This window comes from Mytilus trossulus, chromosome 5 (assembly GCF_036588685.1).
Source record: "Mytilus trossulus isolate FHL-02 chromosome 5, PNRI_Mtr1.1.1.hap1, whole genome shotgun sequence".
Lineage (NCBI taxonomy): Eukaryota > Metazoa > Mollusca > Bivalvia > Mytilida > Mytilidae > Mytilus > Mytilus trossulus.
Genome location: NC_086377.1, coordinates 2,178,655 through 2,194,800, shown reverse-complemented (window position 1 = coordinate 2,194,800; position 16,146 = coordinate 2,178,655). Strand labels below are relative to the sequence as shown.

At 31.9% G+C, this 16,146-nt stretch overlaps 2 protein-coding genes across 2 annotated transcripts in view; both read right to left on the bottom strand.

Moving 5' to 3' along the window:
* Positions 1–9,377: 9,377 nt before the first annotated feature.
* On the bottom strand, positions 9,378–10,875 carry LOC134719355 (uncharacterized). Its single transcript, XM_063582363.1, has 2 exons — positions 10,496–10,875; positions 9,378–9,725 (listed from the first exon to the last, which is right to left on the bottom strand). The coding sequence occupies exons 1-2, from the start codon at positions 10,737–10,739 to the stop codon at positions 9,391–9,393; spliced, it is 579 nt and encodes a 192-aa protein (XP_063438433.1). The 5' UTR covers positions 10,740–10,875; the 3' UTR covers positions 9,378–9,390.
* Positions 10,876–10,983: 108 nt separating this feature from the next.
* The window catches only part of LOC134719284 (uncharacterized), a 28,200-nt gene continuing 23,037 nt past the window's right edge, over positions 10,984–16,146 (bottom strand). Inside the window, exons 13-15 of the mRNA XM_063582289.1 lie at positions 14,756–15,036; positions 13,060–13,087; positions 10,984–11,669 (exon numbers count right to left, since the gene is read on the bottom strand). Coding sequence (XP_063438359.1) covers positions 11,209–11,669; positions 13,060–13,087; positions 14,756–15,036 — 770 coding nt within the window. The 3' untranslated portion in view covers positions 10,984–11,208. The remainder of the gene's footprint in view (positions 11,670–13,059; positions 13,088–14,755; positions 15,037–16,146) is intronic.

Sequence of the window (16,146 nt, the reverse complement as noted above, 5' to 3'; positions counted from 1 at the left end):
AAATGGCTGGATCCGCCCCTGGTAGGGCATATCATTGTTCTCGACTTCTTTATAATTCATCACTCCATTAACATACTGATTATAACGTGCCGGGCACTGATTTTACTAATCCGCGCGTGTGTGGCATCAGAAACATATATATATATAACAAGTCATGATTCATTTTTCATCGTGCAATTACCGAAGAAGGATATTTGTTATCCGAAATATCTAACATATTGTTCGTTTTATTGTGTTTTTGGTGATGTTGTATTCTTTTAGACTTGTTATATATTATATTATGTAGTGTACTGCATCATGTTTATATGATCCATCGCCCCGTAAGATTTATCGTTGACTATTTATTCAGTCATTTATATATATATATATATATATATATATATAAAAGTCTATAAAAAGGACCATCCAGCAAATTTACTATGTACCGGATCGTCTAGAATAGGCGATACTATGCAGATAAGGAAAAAATTATATCAGTCTAAAGATTTGCACAACGGTACTGATATAAGGTGTTATAAAACGAAAATGTTGTTATAAAATTACGATTTTATAACAACATTTTCGTTTTATAACACCTTATATCAGTACCGTTGTGCAAATCTTTAGACTGATATATATATATATATATATATATATATATATAAACGAGTCTAAATTGAAAACTACGTTCAAACCTATGATTGCGTTGGATAAAAACCGCAATTTTTATACGTGTGCATGTCAAACAAATTTCGTTGTAGAAGGATCTAAAAACAGCACAAACAACATTTTCCAAAAGACCAAAAACGTGAAAAAGTATATTTAAACAAAACGCGTTCGACTGATATGTCTCTGGTGGGATTATCTAATATTTATTTACCATTTTTTACAGTTAATAATATACAAAAATAAAAAAAATAAATCAAAATGATTTGGCAAAGTCGGCTGTCTGACTGTTGTGGGATGCTGAGATAGATCACGATAGTGAATGTTGTCCTAAGGTCCTTGTTAACACGGCGAACAAGACGGGTCTATTTTAACTGGTTTAAATTATGTTTATTTACTTGTAGCGTGCATACACCAAGTAACATCATACATTTTTACAGACGATTTTTTATACCTGATCAGAGGTGTTTTGCCAATTGAAAGACGGTCAGTATCTAATATTGTTCAAGAGTTCCAAATGGTGAAGTTGCAATCATCCCTTTGTAGAATCTGCGGACGTCATCACGAGTTGATTGACCGTTACGGAATATTCGTTTCATAAATGATATCGGATATGTTCCTGAAGTCTTTAATACAATCCGGTTCCATTTCTTTTTCAGATCACCTGAGATCACTCACAATTTTTGATGGGGTTCGTGTTTCTAAGTCTTTAGTTTTCTATGTTGTGTTTTGTGTACTTTTATTCGTCTGTTTGTCTTTTTCTTTTTTTTAGAAAGATGGCGTTGTCAGTTTATTTTTGATCGATGATTTTGACTGTCCGTTAAGTATCTGTGCCCCTCTTTTTAGTACAGTGTTACAATGTGTTGATTAAAATCTCTGGCATGGCAATTTGTACAGATTCATTAGTCTTGTTGGAGCTTGCACTACTATTATTTGATGATTTTGACTGTCCGTTAAGTATCTCTGACCCTCATTTTAGTACAGTGTTACAATTTGATGATTATAATCTCTAGCATGGCAATTTGTACAGATTCATAAGTCTTGTTGGAGCTTGCAGTACTATTATTAGATGATTTTGACTGTCCGTTTAGTATCTGTGACCCTCTTTTTAGTACAGTGTTACAATTTGTAGATTATAATCTCTGGCATGGCAATTTTTACAGATTCTTTAATCTTGTTGGAGCTTGCACTACTATTTTTTTGGTGATTTTGACTGTTCGTTAAGTATCTCTGACCCTCTTTTTAGTACAGTGTTACAATTTGTTGATTATAATCTCTGGCATGGCAATTTGTACAGATTCATAAGTCTTGTTGGAGCTTGCAGTACTATTATTTGATGATTTTGACTGTCCGTTAAGTATCTCTGACCCTCATTTTAGTACAGTGTTACAATTTGTAGATTATAATCTCTGGCATGGCAATTTGTACAGATTCATTAGTCTTGTTGGAGCTTGCACTACTATTATTTGATGATTTTGACTGTCCGTTAAGTATCTCTGACCCTCATTTTAGTACAGTGTTACAATTTGTTGATTATAATCTCTGGCATGGCAATTTGTACAGATTCATAAGTTTTGTTGGAGCTTATATTGCTATTATTTGATGATTTTGACTGTCCGTTAAGTATCTCTGACCCTCATTTTAGTACAGTGTTACAATTTGTTGATTATAATCTCTGGCATGGCAATTTGTACAGATTCATTAGTCTTGTTGGAGCTAACATTACTATTATTTGATGATTTTGACTGTTCGTTTAATATCTCTGCCCTTCTTTTTAGTAGTGGTACAATTTGTTGATTATAATTTCGGGCATGGTAATTTGTACAGACACATTAGTCTTGTTGGAGCTTGCACTACTATCATTTGATGATTTTGACTGTTCGTTTAGTATCTCTCTCCCTCTTTTAAGTACAGTGTTACAATGTGTTGATTATAATCTCTGGCATGGCAATTTGTACAGATTCATTGGTCTTGTTGGAGCTAACATTACTATTATTTGATAATTTAGACTGTTCGTTATGTATCTCTGCCCCTCCTTTTAGTACAGTGTTACAATTTGTAGATTATAATCTCTGGCATGGCTATTTGAACAGATTCATAAGTTTTGTTGGAGCTTATATTGCTATTATTTGATGATTTTGACTGTTCGTTTAATATCTCTGCCCTTCTTTTCAGTAGTGGTACAATTTGTTGATTATAATTTCGGGCATGGTAATTAGTACAGACACGTTAGTCTTGTTGGAGCTTACATTACTATCATTTGATGATTTTGACTGTTCGTTTAGTATCTCTCTCCCTCTTTTAAGTACAGTGTTACAATGTGTTGATTATAATCTCTGGCATGGCAATTTGTACAGATTCATTGGTCTTGTTGGAGCTAACATTACTATTATTAGATGATTTTGACTGTCCGTTTAGTATCTCTCTCCTTAAAACTTTTTAGTAAAGTGTTACAATTTGTTGATTATAATCCCTGGCATGGCAATTTGTACAGATATATTAGTCTTGTTGGAGCTTGCACTACTATAATTTGATGATATTGACTGTCCGTTAAGTAGGTACAGATTCATTAGTCTTGTTGGAGCTTGCACTACTATTATTTGATGATTTTGACTGTCCGTTAAGTATCTCTGCCCCTCTTTTAAGTACAGTGTTACAATTTGTTGATTATAATCTCTGGCATGGCAATTTGTACAGATACATTTGTCTTGTTGGAGCTTGCACTAATATATTTGATGATTCTGACTGTTCGTTAAGTATGTACAGATTCATTAGTCTTGTTGGAGCTTGAACTACTATATTTGATGATTTTGACTGTCCGTTAAGTATCTCTGCCCCTCTTTTAAGTACAGTGTTACAATTTGTTGATTATAATCCCTGGCATGGCAATTTGTACAGATATATTAGTCTTGTTGGAGCTTGCACTACTATAATTTGATGATTTTGACTGTCCGTTAAGTAGGTACAGATTCATTAGTCTTGTTGGAGCTTGCACTACTATTATTTGATGATTTTGACTGTCCGTTAAGTATCTCTGCCCCTCTTTTAAGTACAGTGTTACAATTTGTTGATTATAATCTCTGGCATGGCATTTTGTACAGATACATTTGTCTTGTTGGAGCTTGTATACTATTATTTCATGATTGTGACTGTTCGTTTTGTATCTCTGCCCCTTTTTTTTTAGTACAGTGTTACAATGTGTTGATAATAATCTCTGGCATGGCAATTTGTACAGATACATTAGTCTTGTTGGAGCTTACACTACTATATTTGATGATTTTGACTGTTGGTTTAGTATCTCTGCCCCTCTTTTTAGTACAGTGTTACTATGTGTTGATTATAATCTCTGACATGGCAATTTGTACAGATACATTTGTCTTGTTGGAGCTTGCACTACTATTATTTGATGATTTTGACTGTCCGTGAAGTATCTCTGCCCCTCTTTTTAGTACAGTGTTACAATTTGTTGATTATAATCTCTGGCATGGTAATTTGTACAGATTGATAAGTCTTGATGGAGCTTACATTACTATTATTTTTAGTACAGTGTTACTATGTGTTGATTATAATCTCTGACATGGCAATTTGTACAGATACATTTGTCTTGTTGGAGCTTGCACTACTATTATTTGATGATTTTGACTGTTCGTTTAGTATCTCTCTCCTTCTTTTTAATACAGTGTTACAATGTGTTGATTATAATCTCTGGCATGGCAATTTGTACAGATTCATTAGTCTTGTTGGAGCTTACATTACTTTTATATGGTGATTTTGACTGTTCGTTAAGTATCTCTGCCCCTCTTTTTAGTACAATGTTACAATTTGTAGATTATAATCTCTGGCGTGGTAATTTGTACAGACACATTAGTCTTGTTGGAGCTTGCACTACTATTATTTGATGATTTTGACTGTTGGTTTAGTATCTCTGCCCCTATTTTAGTACAGTTTTACAATTTGTTGATTTTAATTTCTGGCATGGTAATTTGTACAGATTCATAAGTCCTGTTGGAGCTTACACTACTATTATTTGATGATTTTGACTGTTCGTTTAGTATCTCTGACCCTCTTTTTAGTAGTGTTACAATTTGTTGATTAAAATCTCGGGCATGGTAATTTGTACAGACACATAAGTCTATTTGGAGCTTGCATTACTACTATTTGATGAATTTGACTCTTCGTTTAATATCTCTGCCCCTCTTTTTAGTAAAGTGTTACAATTTGTTGTTTATAATCTCTGACATGGTAATTTGTACAGATTGATAAGTCTTGATGGAGCTTACATTACTATTATTTGATGAGTTTGACTGTTCGTTTAGTATCTCTGCCCCTCTTTTTAGTAGTGTTACAATTTGTTGATTATAATCTCTGGCATGGCAATTTGTACAGATTCATTAGTCTTGTTGGAGCTTGCACTACTATTATTTGATGATTTTGACTGGCCGTTTAGTATCTCTGCCTCGCTTTTTAGTAACGTGTTACAATTTGTTGGTTAAAATCTCTGGCATGGTAATTTGTACAGATACATTAGTCTTGTTGGAGCTTACACTAATATTATTTGATGATTTTGACTGTCCGTTTAGTATCTATGCCCCTCTGTTAAATACAGTGTTACAATTTGTTTATTATAATCTCTGGCATGGAAATTTGTACTGATTCATTAGTCTTTTTGGAGCTTGCACTACTATTATTTGATGGATCATCAAAATCACCAGCAGTATTTGTGCTTTCTGCATGACCAATGCTCTCTGTTGTGGTAACTGGACGTGGATGAATACTAGTTAAGTCAAGGCCTATTTGACTTGTTGTAGTACTAAAAGCATTATTTCTATTAGCGTTTAGCTTGGATGTCAAATTTTCTATTTTAACTAAGTTTTTATATACTGTCCATATACTGTGCCAAGTCAGGAATATGACAGTAGTATCCATTCGTATGGTGTGTTTGCATTTTATAACTCGCCATTTGATTAGGGATTTTCCATTTTTAATTTTTCTAAGAGTTCAGTATTTTTGGAATTTTATTTGTTTTCCCTTGCGTCTTTATGTCATAACTACGATCCCGTTCTGTTTTGACGAATGCGACCTACCGATTTTGTACTAACATGAGCAACACGACGGTGCCACATGTTGAGCAGGATCATCTGCTTACCCTTCCAGGTGTAATACCACCAAATCTTGGTACGTCACATCCGGTTGTATAAGAAAGTAGGTCGAAAATAATATTCCCTTGAATTTTACAGTTGAAGGTAATTAATCCTACATTTTATTGCAGTAAAACATTTCTGTGTAATAAACTTATGTCTTGTGTGTTCCAAAGCACAATTATTTTTTATATGGAATTTCTATAAAATATTTTGTAATATTGAGGTTACATGGTGACTAAACCTTAATTGTACACAGATAAAATAAGAGGAGACATTTGATTGGTTAAATTCCAATGATGGTTATTTTCTTATAAGCAATGAAATGATAAGTGAATTTTTTATCTATATTACTGGACAGTATAAAACTTTACTGGTGCCAAGTATTTTTTTATTTGAAGCTAGGATAAATTCTGCACATTTTTTGAAAAGTGCAAATTTAACATAGACTAATAGGGGAAAATCAATGGTGGTATTACATCACCAGAGCACATGATATCACCCCAGTTTTGGATTGGGTTCGTGTTGCTTAGTCTTTAGTTTTCTATGTTGTGTCCTTTGTACTATTATTTGTCTTTTTGTCTTTTTAGTTTTATCCATGGCGGTGTCAGTTTATTTTCTATCTAAAAGTTTGACTCTCCCTATGGTATCTTTCGTCTCTATTTTATTTTCGATTGATGGGTTTAAATCTACATCCGGTATCTTTCGCCCCTCTATTAAAAATCAGCAATGTAGGGTAACTACTATTTGAGTTACAGCTAGATTGATTTTGTACAAATTGATTACTTTTGACTGGGTACCATCAGATTAGTCATGTGTACTCTCAAGTAGTAGGATTTTGGTTGTTTTAATACGATTTCACTCTTTCATTTGTTTACAATTGTTTTCTAATGTTTTGTTTAGTTAAGATTCAGTTCAGTTTTACTCAATTTACTTTCAGCTGATCTGAAACTCCTTTCGTTGTTCTGTAGTTCGGATCTATGAACAAACTCTTTATCTTAATGAGTCATTGTGTTTCAAAGCCAATATTTTTGGCCGATCTTTGCATAGTATCTTACGAAGGTGATGTGATTTCATAGGAGGTTTTTATCCTTTGTGTTATTGTCTTTATCTCGAGATGAAATATCAATGAATGAAGTATTGACAGCCTTGTATATGTTCACAGACATCACATACTGTGAATACATTAATATTCGTTGGATACCAATTTTCGTGGATTTCGTCGGTACATCGAAACTACGAATTCAAATATTCAACGAATGGCAAATTTCCTAAAGGAATCTATGCAGACTTCGCCAAAACCACGAAATTAAATATCCACGAATATGAAAGTTTTTCTCAAACCACAAAAATTAGCATCCATGAAAATAAATGAATCCACAGTAGTTATATTGAATTTCACAAGAGCAATATTTTTTTGTAATTGAGTCTTGCCTATAAAAACCCATATCCTCAGTCCCACGGACTCAGTGTCAGTCCCACGGACTCCCTTAGTCCCATGGACTCTGTCAGTCCCATGGACTCCCACCGGAATTTTGTATAGAATCAAAATATTTTTGATGGAATATTTATAGTAAGATTTGATAATAGTTTTGATTTTTCAAGCATTATTTACATAACACACATGTGATTATGTCTAATTAATTTTGAATTGACCCCTGAGGAAATGACTTTGCCAAATATGTTAATGTCTAATTAATTTTGAATTGACACCTGAGGAAATGACTTTGACAATATGTTTATGTCTAATTAATTTTGAATTGACCCCTGAGGAAATGACTTTGCCAAATATGTTTATGTCGCATTATTTTCAAATTGACCAATGAGGAAATGACTTTTCCAAATATGAATTGTGACTGATGTGTTCCATTCTTTTGATGTATTTGAACTTTTCCTTTTACTATTTAAAAAAAAAGGGAATTTCTGATTTTGATTTTCCTTGGAGTATGATCTTCCTGTTATTTTACTGCTAGAAAAATGATATGTTTTTTATCTTCACTTACTCATCTACAACATTTCATCATCATTAAATATAATAACTAACACATTAATATTAACGTCAAATTTACTGATGTTGAAAATGTTCGGATGATGAAATTTACAGATAATGAAAATAGACTGATAATCAAAATATATAGACAATGAAAATTTACAGATAATGAAAATATAGAGATGATCAAAATATACAAATATTGAAAATATTCAGATCATAAAAATATACTGATAATAAAAAAATATATATATAAGGAAAATAGACAGATTATAATAAAAGATAGTTACCTATCAAAATATACATATAATGAAAACATACATTCGATTCCAATATACAGATTATGCAAATATGCAGAATATGAAAGTATACAGATACTGAATATATACATACATTACTTTAACTCCCTTTGGTATTTTTAAAAATAAAAATTGTAACAAAATATACATAGTATTACAGTATTTACTGTAAAATAAGTAGTGGCTAGTTTGGAGATCCACAGTAAATCTAGCGAGAATGAGTTTATTACTTAGTTTCCTCTCAACGGTTGTCTCTCCTGTTATTTGTTGGTATTTACACCCAGTAGAAAGTTAGAGGAAACTTGCCGAGACATTTTTATTTTCATTTTAGTTATTGTATAATGTATCTGTATAAAATATAGTTTCGACAGTTTTAAATCCATTTGTTTAAGTTTACAATATCATATCCTTTAACAATGCTATTTTTGTAATTGCTAATGAATGGGATGATATAACGTATTTATATAACGTATTCAAGTTAGACACCTCTGCATTATAAATTGGATTCAAAATGTATTCCATACTCTGCCTTTAATAACAACAAAGAACATCACTGAATAATACATTAGTTGATTTAATGTAATCAATGCTAGGTACACTATTTGATGGTGAATCAAATGATATAAAGTAACCAATGCTGACCCTTTCGAAACACCTTAGTTCAAAACTCGGAAATTAATTGGTTGATAGAATGTAAATAATGCTACCCGTTTTTTAACACAGTATAACTCTACTGAATAACGAATGGCAAGACTAGGCTGATAGAGCAATTTAGTTTACCACAACTTTTTTGGATTTTGTTCATTGCTGCCGATCATATTCCCTTTATTGCTTTTTCAATTTTTAGGCATTTATTTTATCATCGTTTGGATGCAGTTATACTTGTCATTTCGGGCTTTTATAGCTTGCTTTTTTTGTGACAATGTTGCTCAATGTTCAAGGACGTTCGTATAATTGATACTTTGTATGCCATGTAGTTTTGTTAGACGTTGTCATTGACAATCATGTCACATCATCTTATTCTCATCTTAACAAGATCATCATCTGTGTTAAAATAAGGATAGAAATATGGTTTACTATTACGTCAAGAAGATGTGTTATGAGTGCCTATGAGACAACTATCCATCCAAGTCACAATATAATCTTTACTGTATCGCTAAATACATGTAATTCACCTAGTTATGTGATGCAAATCATTTAAATTTCGAAAAGTTATATTTTTTTACAGATTTTGAAAATTGAAAAAAGGGTGTAGTTGTACCACAAATAGATATATTGACCTTTGACCTACTCTCTTATCTATGATGAGTTTATTCGTTCATTTAAAGCAACTCTTAATGGTTGATATATCTCTGCTAGCAACTGTTGTGTTTTCTATTTCATCAGCCAGTTCTGTATATTCAAAGTCTTCTCGTAGAGCTTTGAGAAATTCGATAAACGCATGTTCACTTCCATGTAAAAGTATGTCCATTAATTTCCTGTTCTTTTGTATTTGTGCTGGATAAGCATTTATCATTTGACTATCAGCTATAGTCAACACATCACGTGATATCAGATGATCAACTATTGTCTCATGATGTATGCTGTCAATGATCTTTGAATAGTTCTTTTGAAGACGAACTTTATACACCGGAACTGTCCATTCTGACAACCCTACAAATGTTTTACAATTTCCAATTATTGCCACGTCTACTTTTATTTCATGAATAAACTAGCAATATTAACCTACGAGCAATCCAGTGTTATACTGCATTTAGTAAACTAATGCATTCTGTCAGATGGGAAGTAACGCTTTGAATGGAAAAGTATTCCGAACAATAAAATTGAGAATAGTAACAGGGCATGCGTTTTAGAGACAAATGAATAGATAACAGCAATATAAATCTATTTGAATTCATAATTGTGCATGTGGTATAGTGGAGTCATGATTGCCTTTCCGATTACAATTTATTTTAAAGGATATGATTCAGGCATCTGAATAAGAGCAAAAGTCATGTATCCAACCTTTGGTTGTGGCGATCTAATAGGATGATTTGGTATGATTGATATTAAAGAATAGTAAACATGGTAAACATCTAATCTGGTAACCTGACCAATTTGATTTATTATTCATCAGATAAACATTTGGTTTCTTTTTAATACAATAAGGTAACAGTGTAACGAAAACACAGACCAAGTAATTGTAATAGCTCACACGAACAATAGTTCATGATGCCAACTGAAATTAAGCAATTCTGCTTTGAAGGAATGTCAGCTTTCATCTAATCGTTATTGAATAGTCCTTACACAACAATATAATTTCAACTTGCATATTTGATATAATGTATTTTCACTTTACTGCCAAAATTCAGTGCATTAACCAAACAAGACTATATTTCAAATTTTGTGTTTGTATTTTCATCAACAAAACAATCCAGTCTCACCTTTATTTTCTATGCTTCCAGTTTGTACTATAGCTGCACTTGAGCCTTCTGCCCGTCCATCACTTTTTAGTTCATTAGCTAGATCTGTGTATCCACTTGTTCGTAGTGCATCAACAAACACAGTATACGTAGGTTCCCCGCTTTTAATTACTTCCCGAAGCAAAGCTTTATTCTGATCGTCTTGTCCAGTATGCTGCCCAATGCGACGTCTGTCATCTGATGATATCACCAAATGTGTCATCATATAATCTAAAATCTGACTGATTTGAATGTCCTGTATGATTCTATCTGAAATCAAATGAATTCAATTACAAAAACATTACTATTTTCATTGTGATTAAAGTTTGTTTTTGCGCATGCGCAGGTTTATGTTGATAATACTATATATCACCTGGAGACATTACGTACCTCTTACTGTGTGTTCGTCATGCTCAACAAGGAAGCAGTCATTAGTTTTAGCAGGAACAGATTATCTCTTGCTGGTCAGATGTAAACATATGTATTTGTTTTCGTGTAATATTTCGCAATAGAAAATGTAGAAGTATTTGTTGTGATATGATTTTTTTTTTACTTTTGTTATGAATTTTCTTTTGTATATGAAGTTGGATATTTTTCTCTCGACTCGGTTATTTATAGACTACACGTTGTAATAAGGTATGAGTGTATAAGCCAAACATAGTTGAAACTAATCTTAGCATTGATACCACAGCCAGTTAGCGGATGCATGAATCACAAAAAAAGAATGTTATTATATTGCACATCAATTCATTTGTCAAAATACTGAAGAGTAAGTACAATACATGTACAATGATATCTAAAAATGAGATATTATATCTAATTGCACCACCTCTAACATGTTCCTCTATTTCTATTTCCATTTGTTCCCCTATTTCTTCATCGTAAGTTAAGTATGACAAAACACTAGACAATTCAAGGCGATGAAGAGCCTTCCCTAAAGCTTCAAATGTAGCTTCTGGAATCTTAATCCATTGTTTGAGAACCTCTTCTGTTTGACCATGAAGATTGGTCACATGATTGCTTTCAATCTTTTGCATCTCAACAACAGAAAGTCCCAGTTCTATTCCAAGCTGGAAAGTTTGACTACCGATATGGTCAGGCAGTTGCTGTACATTTAAACCTGATGGTCTAAGAAATAACTTGTCTCTTGGTTGGTCTGAAATACAAATGACAAGTTTTATAAAAAAATATAGGCCTTCATGTTATTCCGTCAAAGTGTCGATATATGGGGACATCGTCCCCAATAACAGTACACAAATAAATAATAAAAAAAAAATCATTGTACTAATGAATTCAAAATCGTTCAAACATTTTGATTTCGTGTTTTGAACTCCCGTATCTTTTTTCCGGTCTGGTTTGTATGAAACTTTGAGTAAAATATATATGTATCAGTCTAGTATATCATAGGAAAGAACGCGATACCAATTTTATTTTTAGTAATTCCTTGTTATGAAAAAAAACGTTACCTGATGATAGTGTTTCTTTGTTGACATTGCAGATGACTTCATAACTTAAATAATGTTACAACTAAAATCCCTAACAACAGAACCACAATCGGAAACGTTACGGTATTTCCGTTTTCCTTTTTTAAACAAATATTTAAGTTACAAAAATAATTCATACAGACTTCGTCCTCATTTACAGGAAATGCCTGCCTCATATTATTTTTGTTAAACTGACATGTCATATTACGTCCCATATATTGTTATCGGACAGGTATGTCATCATAATATTTGTGTTTAACTGTAATGTCATCATATTATGTCTCATATATTTTTATCGGACAGTTATGGCATACTATTTTTGTTGAACTGTAATGTCATCATATTATGTCACATATATTTTATTGGACAGTTATGTCATCATAATATTTGTGTTTAACTGTAATGTCATCATTATATTTTTGTTGAACTTTCAGGGCATCATGTTATGACTGAAAGATTTTCACCCGACATTTGTGACATCATAATATTTTTCTTCTTCTAGACTTTATGTAATAACATTATTTTTGTCTCAACGTTATGAAATCATTACTCTAAGATGACTTTCATAATATGATAATATTTTTGGACCTGCATGCAATCTTGGTTTAGTAAAACCTCTAGTTCATGTGATATTTTTCTTCATCCTATGCTTTATATGTGCGAGACCTTCGTTATAGTTGTGTATGATATTATTGTTATGACATTGGAAAAAATATCTTTAAAAAGAACTCATCTACCTCTTATAAAGGTGACACAGACAAGATTGCAGCAATACACGGACCACTTATTATATGATGAAAGCAATTTGACAAGTGCGTAGACGAACACACGACTGTTATATTTATATGACAAGCAAATGACTGATCCATATGTGCTCTGTCATATTGTTAAAACCAGAAGAGTTAGACAAAACTGATCTCAAAACCGGGAAACACTAAAATAATAAACCAGCAGATTATTGACATAAGATATACAATTAAAGTCAACAGTAGTATACCGCTGTTCATTAGTCAAAATTATTTCTAGAATATCCGTTTGACTTAAACGTTATTTATCACTTACCTAACTCTTTTTGAAATTCTCTTGATATCTGAAATGACAATTTTAAAATAACTGTTAATACCACCTGTTTACCATGTTTACAACACTTTGAAAATATCAAACGTATAACAGAAATATAAGAATGCAATTAGCTTACCATTTTATTACTGTCTTTTGTCCAAAACAATCTAAAATACATTTAAGTTGTTGATTTGTATCGGATCCTGTATTCATACACTCAGACGTAAGAAGAAATCGTAATAATTTGTGTATTAGATAAAACTTATCAAATCATCTTAACTTATTGGTGTAATCAATGTATCAAAGATAACCGAGAGATGTGTTCTTCCCATATCATCAATGTTTATCTCATCTGATAAAACGAGAGATTTTTTCGGTTGATGTATTTGTATATCTATTATATTATAATATGGTACTACATAGAAAGCAACCCGGCTGTGTAGTTGTCGATACATGTCACGCAATTTTATATAATATGATTATGAGTTATTCAGTGTAAAGAATAACATTAAAAATGTCTTCATGCTATATTTTTGTCGATTTGTGTCACTTGATTATATACAATATAATTTTCAATCATTCAGTGTAAAGTATCACATACAAAGCTTCCATGTAATATTTTTGTCGATCCGTCTCACTTGATTATATACAATATAATTATGGATTATTCAGTGTAAAGTATCACATATAAAGCCTCAATGTTACATTGTTTTTCGATTCTTGTCACTTGTTTATATACAATATAATTACAGATTATTCAGTGTAAAGTATCACATATAAAGCCTCAATGTTACATTGTTTCTAGGCTATATTTTTGTCGATTAGTGTGCCTTGATTATATACAATATAATCATTGAATATTCAGTGTAAAGTATCACATAGAAAGACTCCAGGCTATATATTTGTCAATTCGATATGTGGAATCACATAGACAGCTACCGTGTTATATATTAATCGATTCATGTTACTTTAGTCTATATGATATTTTTGTGGGTCACCGATTTATTTGAATCATACTCAATGTCAAGTTAAGACAACGTCAATCTAATAGTATGTTTTATACTGTCTTAACAAAATAAAAACTGTAGTATCAAATAAATCACGTGGATAATAGCCCTACATAATAGACTCGAAATAATAAAGATTCAAACAACCTGTCTATAGACTATTGATCAATAAAGAGTGTAATAGTTAATGATACACTTCAATCTTCGTTACCAGAGCCAAATATCTTAACGGACAGGAAAACTGCACTCATAAATAAACGTTAAAAAATGGGTTTATGCGACGGCATCAAGGCAGAAACTGATTTCATGAAAATGTAAAATAACAAGAATACCGAACTTCAGGGAAATTTCAAATCAGAAAGTATTTCATAAAATTGTAAAATGTTTAAACATCACAAATTAATTGAAAACAAGGGTCATATTCCTAACTTGGTACTTGAGTGGCTTCATACAATCCATATATAATGTCATCACAATAGACTTATTTCAAAATGTCAAAATAACAGCAGTTATGCTTGCACTTTGAGAATTTTGCACCAAAACCGATGAGTATAAGCACAGAGTTGCAGTAGTATGAAGTAGAGTTTGAATTTACGGATTCACAATTTCAAATCATTTTCCAAAGTTTTCTGGAAAATTGTGAGAATAATGAATCACAGCATGGTGGACAGTAAATATCAAATGTATACCTGGCATAGTTTGTGAATGTCAATTTTTGCCTCTTCCAAACTTTTCTGTAGCTGCTTAAATGAAGCATATTTAGAACTCTTCTTCCAATCATATAGCGCGTTAAGTTTTATATTAAACCCTTCTCGCTTGTTTGATTCGTTAATAATGTCCCATTGCAGGGCTGGTTCTTTTTCCTTTATCAACATATATATTGTCCTTGTGTCTTCGTGTGTTAGTTTAGATGCTAATCTTCCAAGGTGTTTGTCATCAGGCTGGCGGTCTAACCATACCTTGTCTAAGCCTGTAAAATATTTTAACTCAAGTTAGCAGTATAACTGTTACAAGAATTATGTTTATTATGTTCTCTATTTATCGACAGAACCCAAGCATAACTTAAAGAGTGTATACTACCTTCTAATTACATATAAACTATATTCCGTTATTAAAAAAATAATAGCCATCTTTGTTTATCTGACATTTTCACATCAGATTAAACTAATGCATTACAAATATATATATTTTAATGGAATTGCATGAGTTAAAATATTGTATTGGTGATTGTCTATAATATTAAACGAGAAGACCTCATTGTTTGTGTCGCTTCTCTCTTTTCCACAATACATTAATCATCATGCCTCTCTGTCATATAGGTACTATGCATAGTCGCATTTGTCATCAATTCTTAGGACTATTAAGTTTGGGTTATTTTGGGAGAAAAACGAAAAAAAAGGTGTCCGAATATGGTTTCCGTTACCAAACCCACTTTTATGTCATTCGTGACTTCTGGATGTAATATTGAGAACTAATCGCATGATAGATAACAAAAATGAAAAATAAATGAGCCAATCAGAGCGTTGTCCATATCGTGGTTTTAATATTGCAAGAACCACTACTATTAAACCTCGGTTTTTACCTACACATACTTTTCATAATTACTCGGACGGAGAAAGAACAATTATTTTCGCGTTTATTTGCATTTGTACTATCTGATTAATATATAACTATACTATATAGAGACTCTCTATATAATATAGCAGTGAGTTTCCGTCATCAAACCATCATTTTGTAAGTCAGGAATTGACAACCAATCGTATGATAGATAACACAGATGATAAATAAATAAATCAATCAGACCGTTGTTCATATCGTGGTTTTTACATTGTAAGAACCATTACCATTATATCTCGGTTTTAACTTGCACATTATTTTCATAAGTACTAGGACAGGGTAAGGACAATCATTTTCGTATTTATCTGCGTGTATACTATGATAAATGTACTACTATGATATATAGAGACTATCTTTGTAATATTGCAGTGATCGCAATGGAGAAGAAACTTTAGATTGATAATTAATATGTATTTTCAAAGTATACAGAAACGCAAAACTAGTATACAGAAAGGCGAAAATA

What these genes read in the sequence shown, in the direction of transcription:
- LOC134719355 (XM_063582363.1), bottom strand. Translation starts at nt 10,739, where the DNA reads ATGATGACACATTTGGTGATATCATCAGATGACAGACGTCGCATTGGG. An exon ending in TGGAAGCATAGAAAATAAAG is followed by an intron (nt 9,726 to 10,495) that starts GTGAGACTGGAT and finishes AAACATTTGTAG; the next exon opens with GGTTGTCAGAATGGACAGTT.